Genomic DNA, 22,388 nt, shown 5'->3' on the forward strand with positions numbered 1-22,388 from the left:
ACTGCCCTTGTGTGTGTGTGTGTGTGTGAGAGAGAGAGAGAGAGAGAGAGTGCATGAGTGTGTGTGACTCTACTGCCCTTGTGTGTGTGTGTGTGTGTGTGTGAGAGAGAGAGAGAGAGAGTGCATGAGTGCGTGTGTGTGTGTGTGTGTGTGTGTGTGTTTGTTGACCCCAATGGCGGCGCAGGCGTGGGTTAGCTCGGGAGGGTACCGTGGCTAGGGGAGCAAACCCCGAACACACAGCAGTCCTCCTGACGGGCCAAGACCTTATGGGTCCCTCAAGCCACTGTCTGCGCACACGCACCTTAATCCCCATCCATGCGCACGCTCCTTGCAGGACAGAACAGCTACAGATGGGTCAGGCGAAACGACAAAACTTTAAAGAAGCTGTTAATTCTGAGTGAATCTGGTGAAAAGATCATGCAGAACATGGGATGAGCTTTAAATGGATGAGTTATCCAGCTCTGTCTGAAATGCTCTGCTCTGCACCTCTGATCCAAAACATCTGGGAACATGGGACTCTCCCACAGGACTGGAAGGATGCTAACATCGGGCCATTCACAAGCAGAACGGAGGCCGAGCAGTCTAAGGCCTCAGCGGCGAGATATCTCTCTAGTCCTAGCCAAGCTCAGCAGTCTGGTTGAGCACATCTCGGACGCTGTGTGGCTTCCGGAAGACCAGATCCACGACAGACATGGTTTTTGTCTTGAGGCAGCTGATGGAGAAGAGCCGAGAACATCACAAAGACCTTTACGTAGCCTTCATCGACCTCACCAAAGCCGCTGATGGAGAAGAGCCGTCGGGGTGAAGCAAGGCTGTGTCTCGGCTCCGGTGCTCTTTAACATCCTCCTCTCTGCCATCACCTGCCTCCTCCACCGTGTCATGAGACATGGAGACGGTGTCCATGTGGAATACTGACTTGACGGAAAGCTTTTCAACATCCGTGGGCTCCAGGCCTGCTCAAAGACAAAGACCCGCCAAATCTGTGAGCTTCAGTATGCTCCGTCCGTCTTAGCCCACAGCCCGGACTCTGTGCAGCACGCCCTCAACATCCAGTCTGTATCAATCCTTTGGCCAACAGGTCAACATTCAAAAAACCAACGTCATGTCCCATCTCATCCATGTTCACATAAATGGTGCTCAACTGAAAACAGTGGACCACTTTACCTAGAGGCCCTTCATATCCGCTGCCTACAGAAGATCCTCAGCTTGTCCTGGGAAGATCGAATCCCCATAGTCATCCTCAGCAACACTGACTCAATCTGTGTGGATCAGCTGTGGCCAAAACACATCTGCGCTGGATCGGGCACACCATACACACACCTGAACACCGCCTGCCCCGCCAGGTCCTCTACAGCAGTCATTCCCAAAGTCGGGGTCCCGACCCACACGTGGGTCGCGGGAGATTTTGTCTGGGTCGCCAAGTCGAGCACTATTTTTCAGTGTGTTGTAGGCTACTCTCTAGATATGGGCTATTCAATTGGCGGCCCGCGGGCCAAGTGCGGCCCGCCAATCATCTCCATACGGCCGAGGGCACCCCAACCTCCCTCTCCTCCTATTTTCTGGTGGTGCCGCGCGGCTAAATTTGGTATATGCGCGTGGACGCAGTGGCGCGTGCAGCTGGATGACTATACGCACGCACTGTGTGTGTACCATGAGCACTCCGACTGACCTGAGAGAAAAGTTTACAGTCCGAATATTTCAGCAGTTTTTATGTGTGTCCCGTATTTCTGTCGACTGAACCAGCGATAATAATCATTCGTTGGTTTGATTATTTCCTTTCCATGAATTGGCCATTGGCCAAACGCGCGTGCATAACGGTCTGAAACGATTCGGATTTTTTTCACCTGAAGCGGTTTCTCGGTAAGTAACAACAAATAGAGAACAAAATAGCGCTGGTTTCAGTCGTTTCACTAGTTTACTTTGAACTAGGCAGCACGGCCCAGTGGATAACGGAACGCAAAGCTTAAAGGAGTCGCGTTTACTCCCTGTCCCGGACACTATTATTAAACAACGTTGCGCGACATCCTTTAAGAAGCGTCGGACACGTACTCCTCTCTCTTACAAACCACACATCACTCAATGATTTTAACTAGTTTTAAATCGGATGAAACAGTCTTAACATTCCCAACACTACTGATGAGAAAAATAGAAGAAACATGAATAAAGTTAGAAGACTAAATGCCCTAATCACCCCCCTTACAAACATTTACCATGTAATAGCCTGAATGTAATAATTTACCATGGTTTGGGCATAAATGTGGAATATTTATATTGAATGCTATGTTATAGTCATTTATATTGCCTTAGATTTATTAGGGGGGTAGAGGAATATGTATTTAATCGTGTGTGTAGTTTTTTTTTTTTTTGTGCCTGTTTAGGCATTTTTATGCAGTGGTAGTGAGCCATGCATGGTTACAAAGTCTCAGTGTCAGAATATTTTAATTTAAGCCTATAATAATTATTATAGTAAATTATGTACACTGTAACTATGAGAATATGAAAACAATGAGATGCCCTGTCAACTTTTTCTTTCTCATTTCACCTCTGCATATTGTCAACAACAGGTTAAACAAAAAAAGTGCTTTGTCAAATATCTGTATCTCTTTTAAATAGTTAACTGGAAGCTTAAAAAATGACCTTAAAAAATGGTCATACATATTTTGTTAATGCATAAATTCTCTTCGTGATATATGAACTATATGGGCCTAATGTTTTTTGGGTCACAAGGATTTATCGACTTTAAAATTTGGGTCGCCAGAAAAAAAGTTTGGGAAACACTGCTCTACAGGCAACTAATGGGCACATCAGTCTCAGGAGGAGTGTGTGTGTGTGTGTGTGTGTGTGTGTGCACCTGTTTAGCGGTGTAGAGTTTGGCGACAGGAGTCATCAGTCTCAGTAGGAGTGTGTGTGTGTGTGTGTGTGTGTGTGTGTGCACCTGTTTAGCGGTGTAGAGTTTGGCGACAGGAGTCATCAGTCTCAGGAGGAGTGTGTGTGTGAGTGTGTGTGTGTGTGAGTGTGTGTGTGTGTGTGTGTGTGTGTGCACCTGTTTAGCGGTGTAGAGTTTGGCGACAGGAGTCATCAGTCTCAGGAGGAGTGTTTCTCTCTCACTGGCGCTCTGGTTCTCCTCGCGACCCAGCAGTCGACACACTTCCATTGTCAGCAGAAACGCAGCGCGAGTCTCCACCTGAACAAACACAAACACTTCATGAGTGGCACTACAGAAAACAGCGTGTGTGTGTGTGTGTGTGTATTTACCTCCATTCTGCTGAGTGTTTGCACATGGAGCGCATGATCCTTCAGCAGCTTCCCAAACACTGAACGCTTGCATGCGTATTCCCTGCTCAGATGGACAATCCTGACACACACACACACACACACACACACACTCACTCACTGACGTCGTCTCTGCTGTGTGTATGATGATGAGGAGTGTGTGGTAAAATCACCTCCTCATGGCGGCCACTGCACACACAGTGTTGTAGATGCGAGTGATGGTCAGCATGTTGGCGATGGAGGCCACGCCGCGCCCCTCCTCGGACAGCTGAAGAGAGACCACAGTGAGTGTGTGTGTGTGTGAGAGAGAGTGAGTGTGTGAGTGAGTGAGTGAGGTTTACCAGCCGCGCGTTCATGCCATCCAGAAGCAGCTCTGCCGTCGGCACCTGCCGCGTCCCCAGTTTATCCTTCAGCCTCTGAACCTCGATCCCGTTAGTCGAGCCGTCAGAGTCCCACACCTCCGCCAGGAACAGAGACAGACCCCGGCTGCCCTACACAGACATACACACACAGAGAGAGAGACAGTCATGTTGGAACAGAAACATCCCTAAACTCTTCATATAAAGTTGGGAGCATGAAATTGTCCAAAATGTCTTAGTAAGCTATTGCACCTAATCCCCCACTTTACTCCACTGCACCCCACGCTATACTCCACTGCACCCCACGCTTTACTCCACTGCACCCCACGCTATAAACCACTGCACCCCACGCTTTACTCCACTGCCCCCCACGCTTTACACCACTGCACCCCACGCTTTACTCCACTGCACCCCACGCTATAAACCACTGCACCCCACGCTTTACTCCACTGCACCCCACGCTTTACACCACTGCACCCCACGCTATAAACCACTGCACCCCACGCTTTACTCCACTGCACCCCACGCTATAAACCACTGCACCCCACGCTTTACACCACTGCACCCCACGCTTTACACCACTGCATCCCACGCTTTACACCACTGCACCCCACGCTTTACACCACTGCACCCCACGCTTTACTCCACTGCACCTCACGCTTTACTCCACTGCACCCCACGCTTTACACCACTGCACCCCACGCTATAAACCACTGCACCCCACGCTTTACACCACTGCACCCCACGCTTTACACCACTGCATCCCACGCTTTACACCACTGCACCCCACGCTTTACACCACTGCACCCCACGCTTTACACCACTGCACCCCACGCTTTACTCCACTGCACCCCACGCTATAAACCACTGCACCCCACGCTTTACACCACTGCATCCCACGCTTTACACCACTGCACCCCACGCTTTACTCCACTGCATCCCACGCTTTACTCCACTGCATCCCACGCTTTACACCACTGCACCCCACGCTTTACTCCACTGCACCCCATGCTTTACTCCACTGCACCCCACGCTTTACTCCACTGCACCCCACGCTTTACTCCACTGCACCCCACGCTATAAACCACTGCACCCCACGCTTTACACCACTGCACCCCACGCTTTACTCCACTGCACCCCACGCTATAAACCACTGCACCCCACGCTTTACTCCACTGCCCCCCACGCTTTACTCCACTGCCCCCCACGCTTTACACCACTGCACCCCACGCTTTACACCACTGCACCCCACGCTTTACACCACTGCACCCCACGCTTTACACCACTGCACCCCACGCTTTACTCCACTGCACCCCACGCTTTACACCACTGCATCCCACGCTTTACTCCACTGCACCCCACGCTTTACACCACTGCACCCCACGCTTTACTCCACTGCACCTCACGCTTTACTCCACTGCACCCCACGCTTTACACCACTGCACCCCACGCTTTACTCCACTGCACCCCACGCTTTACTCCACTGCACCCCACGCTTTACTCCACTGCACCCCCCACGCTTTACACCACTGCACCCCACGCTTTACTCCACTGCACCCCCCACGCTTTACACCACTGCACCCCACGCTTTACTCCACTGCACCCCACGCTTTACACCACTGCATCCCACGCTTTACACCACTGCACCCCATGCTTTACACCACTGCATCCCACGCTTTACACCACTGCACCCCACGCTTTACTCCACTGCACCCACGCTTTACACCACTGCATCCCACGCTTTACACCACTGCATCCCACGCTTTACTCCACTGCACCCCACGCTTTACTCCACTGCACCCCACGCTTTACACCACTGCACCCCACGCTTTACACCACTGCACCCCACGCTTTACACCACTGCACCCCACGCTTTACACCACTGCACCCCACGCTTTACACCACTGCACCCCACGCTTTACTCCACTGCATCCCACGCTTTACACCACTGCACCCCACGCTTTACACCACAGCACCCCACGCTTTACTCCACTGCACCCCACGCTTTACACCACTGCACCCCACGCTTTACTCCACTGCATCCCACGCTATAAACCACTGCATCCCATGCTTTACACCACTGCACCCCACACTTTAAACCACTGCATCCCATGCTTTACGCCACTGCATCCCATGCTTTACGCCACTGCACCCCACGCTTTACACCACTGCACCCCACGCTTTACACCACTGCACCCCACGCTTTACACCACTGCACCCCACGCTTTACACCAGTGCATCCCACGCTTTACTCCACTGCATCCCACGCTTTACTCCACTGCACCCCACGCTTTACTCCACTGCATCCCACGCTATAAACCACTGCATCCCATGCTTTACGCCACTGCATACCATGCTTATTTATACAGCTGTGGCCATGGAAGTGATTTGAACACCTGAATTCAAAGATTCCAATACTTGGAAATTAGCGTCAATATTCTTTAATTTGTACAATCAATATATTAATGTTATTATAATGTGTAGTATAGTAATGTGTTATTATAACACAAATACTATAAACCTATAAAAGTATAAAGCAGCGATATGCATTTAAACATTTATCCATTTCTCGTTTATGGTTCTTTTAAAAGGGTTTTTTGACAAAGCTGCTGACATTGTTTGAGCCAAACACATAAACAACATTGAACTGAAATCTGTCAGTCACACATGTTTGTTTATGTGTGTGTTGGTACCGGTGTAGTGTGTCCATGTTCATCTGTGACACGGGCCAGCGTGAGTGTCATATCAGCATCCGTCGCCGACGTGAACCATTTAAAACCATACAGCTTGAACCATCCGTCCTGCTGTCGCTTGGCAACCGTCTCCGTACCGCTCGCTATGACAACAACAGCATCACATCAGAGACTGATGAGTGACTGTATCACAAATGTGTGTGTGTGTGTGTGTGTGTGAGAGTGAGTGAGTGTCTCACAGACGTCAGATCCTCCTCTCCTCTCGGTCATCCACTGTCCTGACGTCCAGAATCTCTTGTCATCACGTACGGTCAGACGCTCAAATGCTTTTCTGTTCGGCATACCTAAAGTCTACACACACACACACACACACACACGCTCATCTCATAGACAGGACTGATGTGTCAGAAGTAGGACTTTTATTTTGACGGTGCTGAGAACATCAGTAGCCGCGTTTCCACTGCCGGGCCAGGGCCGGGCCGTGCTAGTGCGTGCCAGGGCCAGTCGCGTTTCCACTGTCACTTCCGGGGCTTGATCGGGGCTTCCTCAGGGCCAACGGCCAGGATTTCTGGCCCGTCGAATACCTTGGGCCAGAGGGGGCCAGCTCGGGCTAGAGGCGTGCTCAAGGTAAAAGGCCGAGTTTATCGGTGTTATGGAACGTTATGATCTGAAGCAAGATGCACATGGTGTCCATGTTTAACCGATAACCGTTTAAAATTGCATAACATTTTAATTTGAACTGTAGGCCTATGCCAAATGCTGCGCAACAATATATAGGCTATATATAGCTACATATCGACGAATTTTCAGATATTTGTTTGATTTTTTTGCCCCTTAAACATTTAAAATATTTGACAAATTAATATGAAAAAAATATATATTTTACTGGTTTTCTGAGGCCAAATTAGAACCTGGAAATGATATTTTCCCCGCAGTGCTGAATGAGAAGAGCCGTACAGAAAGGGGATTTATGGGTGATTTATAGGCTATAATAAATGTGTCTGATAATAAAATAATATAAAATAACGAGGCATTAATTGTTTATTAATAAAGTATTGTTTTCTAAATGATTTTCGGCTAAAAACATATCTCCATCTTCGGATGCACATTTAGAGAGAAATTAAGCTACATAAACATAGCCTAGAAGATATTGGCTTTCGATTCGAATTTGTTCTTTTTAAATTGGACATTTAAAGCTTTAATCTACAACCCCTGTAGACTAAAGCTTTAAATGTCCAATTTAAAACGAACAAATTCGAATGCGGTGGCTGTTTCAGGTCTCGCGCTTCAGTTCACGGAGATCATGAAGCGCGTCTTGATTAATTGTTAAAGCACAACGTTTTCTTGTTATAAATAAATTTATTTGCGAATAATGTATTATTATTTTCTGTATGACCAGAAATTAAAGAGTATTTTAAGTTGTTTCCACTGAAAGAAATGCAATGAAACTGTTCACATGGGCGTCTCGCAGCCATCAGTGCGTGCTCCACACACACTGGATATGCGCTGATATTTGTCAAAAATATTGTGTTTATTTGTGCTCTGTTCCTTTTTTGGATAAAGGCGTCTTCTACATGCAGCCTAATAAAATGTTACAATAATGATGATGATGGTTATTATTATTATTATTATTTGCAGACACGGAGTTTTTGTGAAATGGACGTTTTGCTTATTTTCAATTGGCAATTTCAGTTTGAAGGGTGATGGAAATGCGGCTTTAACTGCTCCGTACTTGCTGCGTTTTATTTCTATAAATTAATTTCGTTTCAAATGGGGTCCAATCAGTTATTAAAGGTGTTAAAAAATCTGTATCTCGAGGTTGCGGCGCGCACACTATGCACCGAGTATTAACCGATGGGCCTCGGTTAACGTACGATTAATGAATAACTTGAAAACGTGCCCGCAGCCCTACTTGTTATATCGCGCAAAAAATCGCTGCTTGAAATGGAGAATCGCCTGTACTGGTCTCGGGACACTATTGCAGCCACTACGGCAGTTGAGTTAATATACATGCTATCTTCCTAATTTAAAAAATAAATTAATTCATAATACCCGCTGAAATGGGTTGGGTTTTATGACGTTTGATCCTGAAAGGCGTGTTAGGGGTGGGGTCTGGGGCAGCGCTGTGGGGCTACTGGCCCGGCAGTGGAAACGCAAGCCCGGTGCTTGAGGCCCGAGGCCACTAGCTCGGCCCGGCTCGCTGTTAGCTCTGGCCCAGCCCTAGCCCGGCAGTGGAAACGCGGCTAGTGTCTCATTCTCCATCTTCATTAGGTGATTTCTCAGTTCAACAGTTCTTAAAACTTGAGCAGAATAAAAATAAATTAAACCTAAAAAGCATTACGTAAAAAAATGACAAAAACACAACAAAATAACTGAAAATGAAACATCTGGAAAATGTCTCGGTTACAATTGTAACCCAGGTACCATGAGAAGGGGAACTCACACTAGGCCACTTTGGGGAACAGGGTGACAGGTATCTGAAGCACGTACAATAACATTGCCCGGCGACAGCCAATGACGTCACTTATTTTGCCTGAAGGAGACGTGGGCATGCATACCCAAAACATGGCAATGGGACGCACCTTCTCATTCCCCTTCTCAAAGATCCAAGGTTACATTTGTAACTGAGACGTTCCCTTTCAAACGGGAAGTCGCACTGCGTCCTAGGATGCTTTCGGGAACAAATGCTGAAGGAGGCTGAATGGCTGAATGCTGAAGGAGTGAGAGCCGTAACCACTGACAAAGTCAACGACTCCACAGAGCTGTGTCCGGAGTCACCGCTCCCCGCCCTAGATGGTACACACCAGCTGCTGCCGTGACTCTGTTCCCTAGGGCCAGTTCCCTACATACCCGCGGGCAGAGCTCAGGGCCAGGTATTCTAACCAATACATCCAAGGGAATATGACCAAGGATAAGGAATATCTTGCCTGCCACTTCAGGGGACACTATAGACGAGTGAAGGTCTCAAAACCACTCTCAAAACTCTCAGAGGAGGCCTAGCAACACTAATGGCGCTTTCCCACTACACAGTACCAGCTCGACTCGGATGGAGCATCCAGAATATCCCCGCTATTTTCAAATAGTTTGGCCAAAGATAGTTACTAAACTAACTAATATTGTTATGGCAACTCAGAAGAATACGCTGTGGTCAAACGAGGAGGTGCAGACTTTCCTTTGTTTGGTTGCCAAAGAGAGGATCCAGCGAGAGATTGATAGGGCAACGAGGAACGAAAGGCGTCGCTATGACGACCGGGTACTATTTGTGGCTGCACTGTCTGCAATGGAAAATGAAGCGAAAAGCGAGCTGGTACTGATAATGGAAAAGCGGCATAAGAAAATATCACAAGGAGGCTCGCAGAGAGCCAACGACCTGATAGTGTCTGAGTGGAGCTATAAAAACCGAGGCCTCAGCAAGATCTCTAAAGCGAGAGGAGGCCAAACTAAGCTTTACGCTCAGGACTGTTTACCAAGGAGGCTCAAAGGAGCCTAATACTTGATACTGCTATCCAAGCGGAGCTCTAGGAAGTGGAGGCCTCAGCAGGACGACCCTCTGGAGCGAGAGGAGGCCTAACAAGGGGAGCCAGCTGAGTACCAGCTGCGACCACTCAGAAACAAATGTCTTCACAGGATCTCAAAACTCCAGCACTCCCGAAGGTGCCTTACGACAAACTGGGGCGAAAAACCCACTTCATGTCGTGTACTCGAGACCGAAAGAGCTCATCCCAGGGACTGGAGGACCCTGCTTCAAGATCCGACTCAGGAGAGTTTCTGCTCTTCTGCTCGAACCCGAGGAAAAACAGGCTCTCTAGACTCCAGCACTCATGAAGGTGCCTACGGCGAGGAAGGGTTCGCACACTATGGCGTAAAACTGCTTCCTGATGGGTTTCAGAGATCGCCACCACAGAGCACTGCTCAGATCTAAAATACTCTCTTTGCATCTACTTCCACAGGATTAGGCCACACACATTAGTAATCGGATAAATGATCACGTAAGACAGTCCCTGTTGGTGTAATGGTCAGGTGTGCAGATACTCTGAACATTATGTAGTATACAGTATGGAGTGCTTTACCTCGATGACTTTAGCAGCTCCGTCCGTCATGGCCAGCGGGCAGGTGTAGAGTCCAGCCGACGGAGCAAACAGGTACATCTTACTCATCTGATACACACGACTGCACACACACACACACACACAAGCACTCTCTCTAGTGAAACCGCCAGTGGGATGTGAGGAATACTCAGTAGCTATGTTTATATGCAACCAAATAATCAATCAGTAATGGGATTGACGGCTCAGTCGGACTGAAAAGCCTTTATGTAAACACCTTAATCGATCGGATTGAAAGGAGTGGTTTATTCCTTTTCTAATGCAACTGCTCTTGTGCAATGATGTAGAAATAGCGCAATGTAGAAATAGCGCAATGTAGAAATAGCGCAATGTAGAAATAGCGCAATGTAGAAATAGTGCAATGATGTAGAAAAAGCGATAAAGATTATAGTCGGCTGTTTAAAATAAATAAAGAACCAGTGTATGAGGTTATTATGCGGGAGACTCTGTATATTCCTGCAGTGTGCACATGTCAAAATATCTACTCCTGAAGCTTGTGACATATAAACACACACACCAACCCAATCACATGTTTAGTGTAACCCTACGTTCAGATTAATCAATCACAATGAATTCAGTCCGAATGAAACCTGAGTTGTGCATGTAAACATAGGCAGGGATGGAGTGACCTCTGACCTCCACTCCCCGTAGGTGCGCTCGTATCCGGCGGCCACCAGGCCCTCGTGTGCGGAGATGCGCCTCAGGTGAGCCCAGGCGTCGCAGGTGAGGATGCGGTCGCGGCGTCGGCCCCAGGGGTCGTAGCGCTGCAGGACCGGCGGGTTGAGCTCGCACCGGCGGCCCAGAGCCTCCACCTCACACACCACACGCTCCCCGAAGCGCATCAGCTCCTCCTGCACCTCCCGCTCGGGCAGGTGGCGCTGCAGGTACGCTCGCAGCAGTGCATCCTGGGTAAACGGGTTGGTGAGCAGGGGCCGCTCCTGGAAGAACGTACCAATGGCAGAGCGGGAAAACGGAGTGTGTGTGTGTGATTCCAGCTCACTGAGGGTCTCGACCGACACACTGCTGTGGGAAACGCTCCTACTGAGCATGTGCAGAGCCACACGGTTACCACGGGAACACACACGAACTGCCATGCTGAGGCTGTAGAAACACACACACACTGTCTGTCCACAAACTACATTAACATTCTCAGGAAATGGTCAAGTATATATTACAATGGCAACCAACTCTTCCTAGTTCCCTCAGGTCAAAGGTCATCTCATCATCTACATCAGGGGTTTCCAGTCTTAATATGATCATCCATCCTAAAACTTAAAAGGCAGCTTTTATCATTTAAATTGCATACTACACCATTTTAACGTATTATTTGGAAATCATTTAGCATCTTTTAGTAATATGTATTTGATTCAAATCAGATTTATTGTTGTTAGTCATGTAATATATATTTACTACACTATTTACATGTTCAGTCCTCTAAAACTGTTTGCTCGTTCGACTCATTGAATCATTTGATTGCGCAAGTAAAGCTGTGAACTTTCACCCACTAACATGAAGCCTTCAGCTGTTCTCTTTCTCTGAACGTTCATCCGTCACTTCTCTAACTGCTCTTTATACAGCAAAATCACTTTAAAAACACACACAAAAGCGCCGAGAAAAGGCAACTCTCAAGCACCAAATACACTCAGCGCCATCAGAGCAGAGTTTGAGCTGTATTTAAACGGATTATAAGCTCTGTTTCTGTTATTTTTGGCAGATTTGAGCAGCTCACCGACCGTTCGCGTTCCGAGTTTCCAAGCTGCACAAACACTGAAGAAGACTGGACTGAGTGACTCAAGTCTGATTCATTCAAGGAGGCGATTCTATCCAAAGGAGACTGGCGACTGAATCCACAGAGATTGGCCAAAGGAGTCGATTCTTTTAGACGCGAGTAACGGCGCATGCGCTGTTGATTTACTGCAGGCGCAGTCGACACAAACCACAGACATGACAGCTCATGTTCTTTATCCGTTTAATGAAAGTGAAGTTTAGCGAAGAGTCCGTTCAGTCCAGAGGTCTGTATGAACTTATTTCAGAAGGGTAAACATAAAATATAACATTGTTATAATGACTCTTTTAACCTAACTGAAATAAAGTAGTAGATTAAATCAGAGGAATAGTCCTGCTTACTAATTGAGTGCAGACATATTGTAAATGAAAAGAGATTAATCTCGATTCAGATTCTGAAGCGGAAGATTGCTAAAACCTTGTTTTATTTGTTTAATGAACCTCAAAGAATCATTTGTGTATCGATTCCATGGATGATATGGTTCTTCGTGGAATCAGACATGCGAAAAGACTGCAGGAATCATATGTCCAGAATTGGGCTCGTTTTCGCCACGGAGTAAAATAAAACAAAAAAATGTAATTTTACTTTTTATCTTACAATTCAGACTTTTTTTATTCTGAGCTGTAAGAAGTCAGAATTGAGCAATAAAAACTGAAATCTGAGAAAGAAATTGACTTTATTTTATTTTTTAATAATGCGTAAACAAGCTTTCATACATCATTATTTACAGCTATTTGCAGAATAAGTTAGACACAACACCAGATAGCACACGTACATCACAGAGACGTCTATTTGATGTGTGCGTTTACATCTGGAAGATGTATTTTTTAGTGTTTGCTCATCTGCAATACGTCTATAGGACGTCTCCTGTCAGATGTTAAATAGACGTTCAGAAGATGTAATAATTTAGAATGTATGTTAAACTGACATCTTAACGAGGTCTATCAGATGTTAGTAAACAGCAGATGCTCCAGATGAAGTGATCTTTAACAGACATCTTGCAGACGTACGTGTGCTATCTGGGTAGGTCTTCCAACAGCGGCCTGATTCGATCTCCAGCCAGTCTTCGAGGATCCCGTTCCTGCCTGTCGTGACACACGCGATCTGGCGATAAAGAAAGGAGTCGCAGGCGGTGGAACGTCACAATGCATTTAATGCAGACTCATGCAGCGTAAAGCGAGCACATGCTAGATACCAGAGCCGAAGCGAGTAGAGTAATGAGATCCCACGATCCCGCAGCATAGAAGCCAAACATATCATATCACCATAAAAATAGCATTTTAGCATATACTTGATAAAAAAATTTAAAAATGGAGGTTGATGTTGAAATAAAAAAATGGAGGTAATAAATCTGCTCTGAAGTGTCTTCAGGTCCTGAGGTCATTGTGGTTTCTGATGAGTCCATGAAAACACGTAAGAAACAGATTAAAGACGTAAAACACTGAAACAGGCGCCAGAGTCCCGTCGTCGCGCAGGACTGCGTTTAGTGTGAGTCACTCCATGAGGTTTGTGTGTTTCATGAGGTTTCTGGGTTGTTGGTGAGTGTGAGGAGTGAGCGAGCGAGCGAGTTAAAGGGATCGTTCAACCAAACATGAAGATCAGCCCCTGATTTACTCTTCCTCAAGTCATCCTAGGTGTGTGTGACACTCTTCTCTCAGACGAACTCAATCCGTGTTATATTAAACAATGTCCTGGCTCTTCCAACTTTATAATGGCTACTTTAGTCAATGAAGTTTTAAATATGTTTTTATTTTTTTTACACAAACACATTGCTTCACTTCAGAAGACCTTTATTAACCCTCAACAGGCTGTGGAGCACTTTAATGATGGACAGATGCACTTTTATGATGGATAGATGCACTTTTATGATGGACAGATGCACTTTTATGATGGACAGATGCACTTTTATGATGGACAGATGCACTTTTATGATGGATAGATGCACTTTTATGATGGATAGATGCACTTTTATGATGGACAGATGCACTTTTATGATGGATAGATGCACTTTTATGATGGACAGATGCACTTTTATGATGGACAGATGCACTTTTATGATGGATAGATGCACTTTTATGATGGATAGATGCACTTTTATGATGGATAGATGGACTTTTATGATGGACAGATGCACTTTTATGATGGATAGATGCACTTTTATGATGGACAGATGCACTTTTATGATGGACAGATGCACTTTTATGATGGATAGATGCACTTTTATGATGGATAGATGGACTTTTATGATGGACAGATGCACTTTTATGATGGATAGATGCACTTTTATGATGGACAGATGCACTTTTATGATGGACAGATGCACTTTTATGATGGATAGATGCACTTTTATGATGGATAGATGCACTTTTATGATGGACAGATGCACTTTTATGATGGACAGATGCACTTTTGTGATTTTATGAGTTTAGCGAAGAGTCCGTTCAGTCCAGAGGTCTGTATGAACTTATTTCAGAAGGGTAAACATAAAATTGTTATAATGACTGTTTTAACCTAACAGATGCACTTTTATGATGGACAGATGGACTTCTATGATGGATAGATGCTCTTTTATGATGGATAGATGCACTTTTATGATGGATAGATGCACTTTTATGATGGACAGATGCACTTTTATGATGGATAGATGCACTTTTATGATGGATAGATGGACTTTTATGATGGATAGATGCACTTTTATGATGGACAGATGCACTTTTATGATGGATAGATGCACTTTTATGATGGACAGATGCACTTTTATGATGGATAGATGGACTTTTATGATGGATAGATGCACTTTTATGATGGATAGATGCACTTTTATGATGGATAGATGGACTTTTATGATGGATAGATGCACTTTTATGATGGACAGATGCACTTTTATGATGGACAGATGCACTTTTATGATGGATAGATGCACTTTTATGATGGACTGATGCACTTTTATCATGGACAGATGCACTTTTATGATGGATAGATGCACTTTTATGATGGATAGATGCACTTTTATGATGGACAGATGCACTTTTATGATGGACGGATGCACTTTTATGATGGACAGATGCACTTTTATGATGGATAGATGCACTTTTATGATGGATAGATGCACTTTTATGATGGACAGATGCACTTTTATGATGGACGGATGCACTTTTATGATGGACGGATGCACTTTTATGATGGACAGATGCACTTTTATGATGGACAGATGCACTTTTATGATGGACAGATGCACTTTTATGATGGACAGATTCACTTTTTTGATGGACAGATGCACTTTTATGATGGACAGATGCACTACAGCCATTCATTGCCATTATAAAGCTTGGAAGATCCAGGACATAACTCTGACTGTATTTGTCTGAGAGAAGAGTGGCATACACACCTCGGATGGCTTGAGGGAGAGTAAATCTCGGCTGATCTTCATGTTTGGGTGAAGATCCCGCTAAAGCGGTCTAGGAGGCTCCGCCCGGCCCGCTGGCCCCGCCCTGCTCCAGGTGGCTGCTGTGATTGCTGGGTTTGCTGGGGGTGTGCTGGTGCTGCAGGGCGTGTCTCTCCAGCAGCGTGCGGTGGGTGAAGGCGCGCTGGCACACGGCGCAGGTGAAGGTGCGCTCCACGCGGTGTGTGCGCATGTGCACGTTCAGCGAGCTCTTCTGCGTGAAGCGTTTGCTGCAGACGGAGCACTGGAAGGCCCGCACACCCGTGTGCACCACCATGTGCTTCAGCAGGTAGTCCCGCAGAGAGAAGGAGCGCCAGCAGATGCTGCACTGGTGTGGCTTCTGGCCTGCACATACACACACACACACACACACACACACACACAGACACATTATGCTGGTTGAATGCATCATCCTGATAGCAATCACTCTGTTAAGTGGTCTACAAGTGTTTATATGTATACAGGGCTCTACAGTCGACTGAAATGACTGCATGCGACTGTGAAAGACACTGACCCGATCAGGCCCGGTCCTATAGGGCGCACCCTCAGTGTAAACTCATAACAATGGATTTTGAAAACAGAACAGCACTGTCAGAATTTGCTCTATTTCATCAACAAAAATGTTCTCGTCTGTTGCTTTAAATGCTAGAGCTTGTTAAAGCAGGATGGATTTTGATTGGCTGTCAATGTTTTATCGTTCAACAGCTGGAAAAACATTATTCTGAATGTGTTTGCTGTAGTTCTTGCACATACCAGAGTGTATGAACATGTGTTTGCTGTAGTTCTTGCACATACCAGAGTGTATGAACATGTGTTTGCTGTAGTTCTTGCGGGAGCGCAGAGACTTCCCGCAGTGGCTGCAGTCAAAGGACGTCTCGGAGCCCTGTGGTGCAAAGCTCGGACCTGCAATGCACGCTGGGGTGGAGGGGGGCGGAGCCGGGGTCAGAGGAGCAGGGGGCGGGGCCTGCTGGCACGAATCAGCCAAGCCGTCGATCACCATGGGTCCGCCCACGAAAAAGGACTGGCTCTGTGATTCACTGGCAGGAAACTGGAACAGCATCTGAGGACAGAGAGATATGCGTTAGCAAAGCAGGCCAGGAGCGTGTTACGCGTTACACACGACTGTAGCGGCGGGTCAGGAGCGTTTTACGCGTTACACACGACTGTAGCGGCGGGTCAGGAGCGTTTTACGCGATACACACGACTGTAGCGGCGGGTCAGGAGCGTGTTACGCGTTACACACGACTGTAGCGGCGGGTCAGGAGCGTTTTACGCGATACACACGACTGTAGCGGCGGGTCAGGAGCGTTTTACGCGATACACACGACTGTAGCGGCGGGTCAGGAGCGTTTTACGCGATACACACGACTGTAGCGGCGGGTCGGGAGCGTGTTACGCGTTACACACGACTGTAGCGGCGGGTCAGGAGCATGTTACGCGATACACACGACTGTAGCGGCGGGTCAGGAGCGTTTTACGCGATACACACGACTGTAGCGGCGGGTCAGGAGCGTTTTACGCGATACACACGACTGTAGCGGCGGGTCAGGAGCATGTTACGCGATACACACGACTGTAGCGGCGGGTCAGGAGCGTTTTACGCGTTACACACGACTGTAGCGGCGGGTCGGGAGCGTTTTACGCGATACACACGACTGTAGCGGCGGGTCAGGAGCATGTTACGCGATACACACGACTGTAGCGGCGGGTCAGGAGCGTGTTACGCGTTACACACGACTGTAGCGGCGGGTCGGGAGCGTTTTACGCGATACACACGACTGTAGCGGCGGGTCAGGAGCGTTTTACGCGTTACACACGACTGTAGCGGCGGGTCAGGAGCGTGTTACGCGTTACACACGACTGTAGCGGCGGGTCGGGAGCGTTTTACGCGATACACACGACTGTAGCGGCGGGTCAGGAGCGTTTTACGCGATACACACGACTGTAACGGCGGGTCAGGAGCGTTTTACGCGATACACACGACTGTAGCGGCGGGTCAGGAGCGTTTTACGCGATACACACGACTGTAGCGGCGGGTCAGGAGCGTTTTACGCGATACACACGACTGTAGCGGCGGGTCAGGAGCGTTTTACGCGATACACACGACTGTAGCGGCGGGTCAGGAGCGTTTTACGCGATACACACGACTGTAGCGGCGGGTCAGGAGCATGTTACGCGATACACACGACTGTAGCGGCGGGTCAGGAGCGTTTTACGCGATACACACGACTGTAGCGGCGGGTCAGGAGCGTTTTACGCTATACACACGACTGTAGCGGCGGGTCAGGAGCATGTTACGCGATACACACGACTGTAGCGGCGGGTCGGGAGCGTGTTACGCGTTACACACGACTGTAGCGGCGGGTCGGGAGCGTGTTACGCGTTACACACGACTGTAGCGGCGGGTCAGGAGCGTTTTACGCGTTACACACGACTGTAGCGGCGGGTCAGGAGCGTTTTACGCGTTACACACGACTGTAGCGGCGGGTCAGGAGCGTGTTACGCGTTACACACGACTGTAGCGGCGGGTCAGGAGCGTTTTACGCGATACACACGACTGTAGCGGCGGGTCAGGAGCGTGTTACGCGTTACACACGACTGTAGCGGCGGGTCAGGAGCGTTTTACGCGATACACACGACTGTAGCGGCGGGTCAGGAGCGTTTTACGCGATACACACGACTGTAGCGGCGGGTCAGGAGCGTTTTACGCGTTACACACGACTGTAGCGGCGGGTCAGGAGCGTTTTACGTGATACACACGACTGTAGCGGCGGGTCAGGAGCGTGTTACGCGTTACACACGACTGTAGCGGCGGGTCAGGAGCGTTTTACGCGATACACACGACTGTAGCGGCGGGTCAGGAGCGTGTTACGCGTTACACACGACTGTAGCGGCGGGTCAGGAGCGTTTTACGCGTTACACACGACTGTAGCGGCGGGTCAGGAGCGTTTTACGTGATACACACGACTGTAGCGGCGGTGAAGGCGCGCTCCACGCGGTGTGTGCGCATGTGCACGTTCAGCGAGCTCTTCTGCGTGAAGCGTTTGCTGCAGACGGGGCACTGGAAGGCCCGCACACCCGTGTGCACCACCATGTGCTTCAGCAGGTAATCCCGCAGAGAGAACGAGCGTTACACACGACTGTAGCGGCGGGTCAGACCTGGCTGCCGAGGTTCTGCGAGGCTGGCTGCGGCGGCGAGAGTGGTTTGTTGACACGGCTGCGCGGGTTCGAGCCCAGAGACGCCTGCTGATCCGCCTGAGACCAGAAGCCGCCCGGGAACACTCCAGAGTCCTCGTAGAACCCGCCCTGAAACACAAACACACTCGTTTTCTGCCGCATGTGTGAAAGTGTGTGTGTGTTACCTGTTTGTACCTGGGCTGATGTGAGCCGCGTGTCACTCTGTGTGTGTGTGTGTGTGTGTGTGTGTGTGTGTTACCTGTGCGTAGCTGGGCTGGTGTGAGCCATGTGATGCGTTTCCTCTCTCGTCCATCTCAAACAGCCCCTCCCCTTCCTGCACGCCCTCGTTCTTCACCACCACCTGTTCGCCACCCAGCACCTGCACCAACACACACGCATCACAGCTAATGCTAATCTCTGTTTGACAAATGTGAGCGTAGCATTACCTGCAGTCTCAGCGGCTGCCTCTGTTTGCGCGTGTGCGCAGTCTGTCTGTCTCTGTCTCTGTCTTCGTCGTGCGTGTCTCTCTCGTCGTCTTCGCTGAATCGCTCCACCCCGCTCACCAGCTGCTCTGCCACACCGCCGTACTCCTCCGCCATCGGCACGCGTTCGTTCGCCGCACCGCGCTCCGCGCTCAACATGTAGCTGATCTCCTGCGAGCAGCTCGAGGGCTTCAGCATGGCCCCACCCCCTTCAACACCGAGCCCCTCCCCTCGACACATAGCCCCGCCTCCTAACTCACTGAGGGGCATTAGAGCGCCGACTCCGCCCCCTTCAAGCCCGCCACTCTCCGCTTGAGCTCCGCCTCCCAGAGCGGCCGCCATGTCCGATGCGCAGTCGTAGCTGTAGCCCGTCAGCGCCGCGCTCTCACGCCCCTTCCCGTCGGCCCCACCCTCCTCCTGCTTAGGCCCCGCCCCTCCACCAGGGGCACCGCCTCCACGGCGCTGCGAGATGATCTGCGTGCACTCGTCGATGACGGTCTTGATCTGCAGGATGGAAGCGGCGGTGAGGATGCAGAGAGCCTGCGAGTGTAGCACGACTAGCGAGCCGCTGTACATGAAGTCCACAAGCTGCCGCACCGTATCCGCCGGCACCAGCGGCGGCACCGAGATCTCCGAGTGGCCCAGCAGGAGCTTGTCCTGGAAGAAGGGGCTCCCGGCCGCTAGCACGCAGGCGTGGGCCCGCAGCGAGGCGTCGTGGATGCGCACCGTGACGTCGCAGAACAGGCCTTTGCGCCGCTGGGATCTCAGGGCTTCCAGAACCGACTGGCTGGAGTTGTGGAGGTGGATGTAGTGGACGGCCTCTGGACCCGACGCCATGACCCGACCCGACTCACTGTGACGCTCTGAAAACATTCAAGTAACACCAATAACACATTCAAACATAATATATTATATTATATATTATGGGGGTATATACAGGGTTTGAAATTAAGACCAGATGCGGGTAAAAACCAACTACATTTTTCAAGGCTTGCGTTCTCGACCTCCACACTCTTGTTGACAGATCATTTTTATAGCATGTTGAAAATTAGCCTTTTTTTGAGGGTGAGCAAAAATGCATCGTTTTGTGAGTGGGCTCTTTAAATGCAAATGAGCTGCTGCTCCTGGCACAGGGGGCGGAGCTTCAAGGGCTGCTGCTTAGCAGAGCCATATAGCCCTTATGCACCAGAGAAACGTGGGCGCCGTCATCTTTAGAATATTGTCTTTGAACTTCCGGTTTCGCGGTCGCTCTGTATATTTCTATGGCATCGCTGTCGAGGAGTAATTAGCTGGTGAAGTGGATTTACTTATTGTAGAGTTAACAAAAGTTATCCTGAGCATTGTAATGTTTATCATAAGCATTGTAAAGCAGATGTCTTAACAAATGTCGACTGGGAAATTTTTTACGAGCAGTTCATTCACACCTATGCAAGATCGCTGTCAAAATACAGACCGGAAGTCAAAAGACAACGAGCGCAGAGCTGAAAAGGGGCGGGGCTACATAAGGTCTATAGAGCCCTTTGTTGCGAGGCAGGGTTTATGTAAATTTTGGGTTTGTGATGTCACTAACCCATGAAGAAGCTTGTTTAGTCTGTACCAGCTGTGTTTTATAGTCCTTAAAAAGTTATTTCTGTAAAAGAAAATATCTCCTTTTGCTTTGAAATTTGAAAATGTCGTTTATGCTCAAACAACAACATTAACTAAAGTTTAAAAAGTGAAATCATAATCAACCACCCCTTTAAATACAGCGTATTGCACAGAATCAGCGCATATCTAACTTACTTAAACACACGTCACTACGCAACAAATAACAGCGCGTTTGTTCATTTGCACTAAAAAATGTTTTTTTGTTTTCATGTTCTTTGTACTGTATTGATCTGTCCACCTAATAAGCATGAGGATGAAAGAGGAAGGCATTGATTTTGTTTAAATAAGAAATCCAAATTGTATAATATATATATATATATATATATATATATATATATGGCCAGTAACTTAAAAATTTAGTAGCCAAACTAAATAGGCCGGTGAGTGAGAAAGTTAATTTCAAACCCTGATAATACTGTATATAAAATAAAGCTGCAGCCACTCGTTAATCAACAGAACTGCATGCGTCTCGCGGAAGAACATTAGCCGGAGCTACTTCTCTTCTACTTGTCTAAACACAAATTATATAAACACACACACAATTTGTTGTATAAAGCGCCATTTAAATAAAGGTGACTTGACCCACACACACAAACACACATCTTCAGGATCACTTATAATTTAAACTCGTGTGACTGAAACTCAATGTCTACAGGCTGTCACATGTAATTAACACTATATTAATGCAGAATGAATCATTATGCTCTTCTGCTCTGCATGTTTTTTTTTTTTACACTGACATCTATAGAGCTAATACGGACGGTCACACGCTCACCTGCAGATGTGTTTAAAGTGCACTAACACGCTGCTGCGCGATCATTACTGCTTTTATATCGATCTCGATTTTATTTGCGAAGATTCGCGACGGACCGAACCTTCTCTGCGCTCACGGGCCCTGATATCCGCGAGCAGCCCGTCAAAATAAAAGCCTCGAATATCATATAGCAGCCCGTCAAAATAAAAGCCTCGAATATCATATAGCAGCCCGTCAAAATAAAAGCCTCGAATATCATATAGCAGCCCGTCAAAATAAAAGCCTCGAATATCATATAGCAGCCCGTCAAAATAAAAGCCTCCAATATCATATAGCAGCCCGTCAAAATAAAAGCCTCCAATATCATATAGCAGCCCGTCAAAATAAAAGCCTCCAATATCATATAGCAGCCCGTCAAAATAAAAGCCTCCAATATCATATAGCAGCCCGTCAAAATAAAAGCCTCCAATATCATATAGCAGCCCGTCAAAATAAAAGCCTCCAATATCATATAGCAGCCCGTCAAAATAAAAGCCTCGAATATCATATAGCAGCCCGTCAAAATAAAAGCTTCCAATATCATATAGCAGCCCGTCAAAATAAAAGTCCCAGACTGTCGAAAAATATTCCTAACATATTTTCGATTTTTCTTTCCCCTTAAAAGAAAGC

At 47.8% G+C, this 22,388-nt stretch overlaps 2 protein-coding genes across 4 annotated transcripts in view; both read right to left on the reverse strand.

Annotated features, from left to right (window-relative positions):
- The window catches only part of LOC120486181 (acyl-CoA dehydrogenase family member 11), a 17,267-nt gene extending 4,967 nt beyond the window's left edge, over nucleotides 1-12,300 (reverse strand). Inside the window, exons 1-9 of one of the 2 annotated variants that reach the window (XM_039682042.2) lie at nucleotides 12,165-12,300; nucleotides 11,068-11,532; nucleotides 10,396-10,495; nucleotides 6,565-6,676; nucleotides 6,326-6,468; nucleotides 3,615-3,764; nucleotides 3,447-3,541; nucleotides 3,256-3,355; nucleotides 3,044-3,184 (exon numbers count right to left, since the gene is read on the reverse strand). In XM_039682042.2, the coding sequence (XP_039537976.2) occupies nucleotides 3,044-3,184; nucleotides 3,256-3,355; nucleotides 3,447-3,541; nucleotides 3,615-3,764; nucleotides 6,326-6,468; nucleotides 6,565-6,676; nucleotides 10,396-10,495; nucleotides 11,068-11,525 (1,299 nt within the window). In that variant the 5' untranslated portion in view covers nucleotides 11,526-11,532; nucleotides 12,165-12,300. Of the gene's footprint in view, nucleotides 1-3,043; nucleotides 3,185-3,255; nucleotides 3,356-3,446; nucleotides 3,542-3,614; nucleotides 3,765-6,325; nucleotides 6,469-6,564; nucleotides 6,677-10,395; nucleotides 10,496-11,067; nucleotides 11,533-12,160 lie in introns of both variants that reach the window. The other variant, XM_039682041.2, reaches the window with a different exon arrangement.
- Nucleotides 12,301-12,874: 574 nt separating this feature from the next.
- Nucleotides 12,875-22,210, reverse strand: zbtb45 (zinc finger and BTB domain containing 45). Of its 2 annotated transcripts, XM_039682051.2 has the most exons (6): nucleotides 21,741-22,126; nucleotides 19,283-20,181; nucleotides 19,096-19,215; nucleotides 18,819-18,965; nucleotides 16,455-16,719; nucleotides 12,875-16,004 (listed from the first exon to the last, which is right to left on the reverse strand). In XM_039682051.2, exons 2-6 carry the CDS (start codon nucleotides 20,153-20,155, stop codon nucleotides 15,676-15,678), a joined length of 1,734 nt encoding a protein of 577 aa, XP_039537985.2. In that variant the 5' UTR covers nucleotides 20,156-20,181; nucleotides 21,741-22,126; the 3' UTR covers nucleotides 12,875-15,675. The 2 variants fall into 2 exon arrangements, with proteins under 2 accessions (XP_039537985.2, XP_088987997.1); XM_089131871.1 differs by lacking the exon at nucleotides 18,819-18,965 and having other exon boundaries at nucleotides 21,741-22,210.
- Between the last annotated feature and the right edge of the window lie 178 nt (nucleotides 22,211-22,388).

The sequence above is a fragment of the Pimephales promelas genome, chromosome 6 (assembly GCF_988280905.1).
Source record: "Pimephales promelas chromosome 6, fPimPro1.hap1.1, whole genome shotgun sequence".
Lineage (NCBI taxonomy): Eukaryota > Metazoa > Chordata > Actinopteri > Cypriniformes > Leuciscidae > Pimephales > Pimephales promelas.

Coding starts and splice junctions, on each gene's coding strand:
- zbtb45 (XM_039682051.2), bottom strand. CDS start 20,155: ATGGCGTCGGGTCCAGAGGCCGTCCACTACATCCACCTCCACAACTCC. Junction 18,966..19,095: donor ACCAGCCCAGCTACGCACAG/GTAACACACACA, acceptor TTTGTGTTTCAG/GGCGGGTTCTACGAGGACTC. Junction 16,005..16,454: donor ACACATGTTCATACACTCTG/GTATGTGCAAGA, acceptor GTGTATGTGCAG/GCCAGAAGCCACACCAGTGC.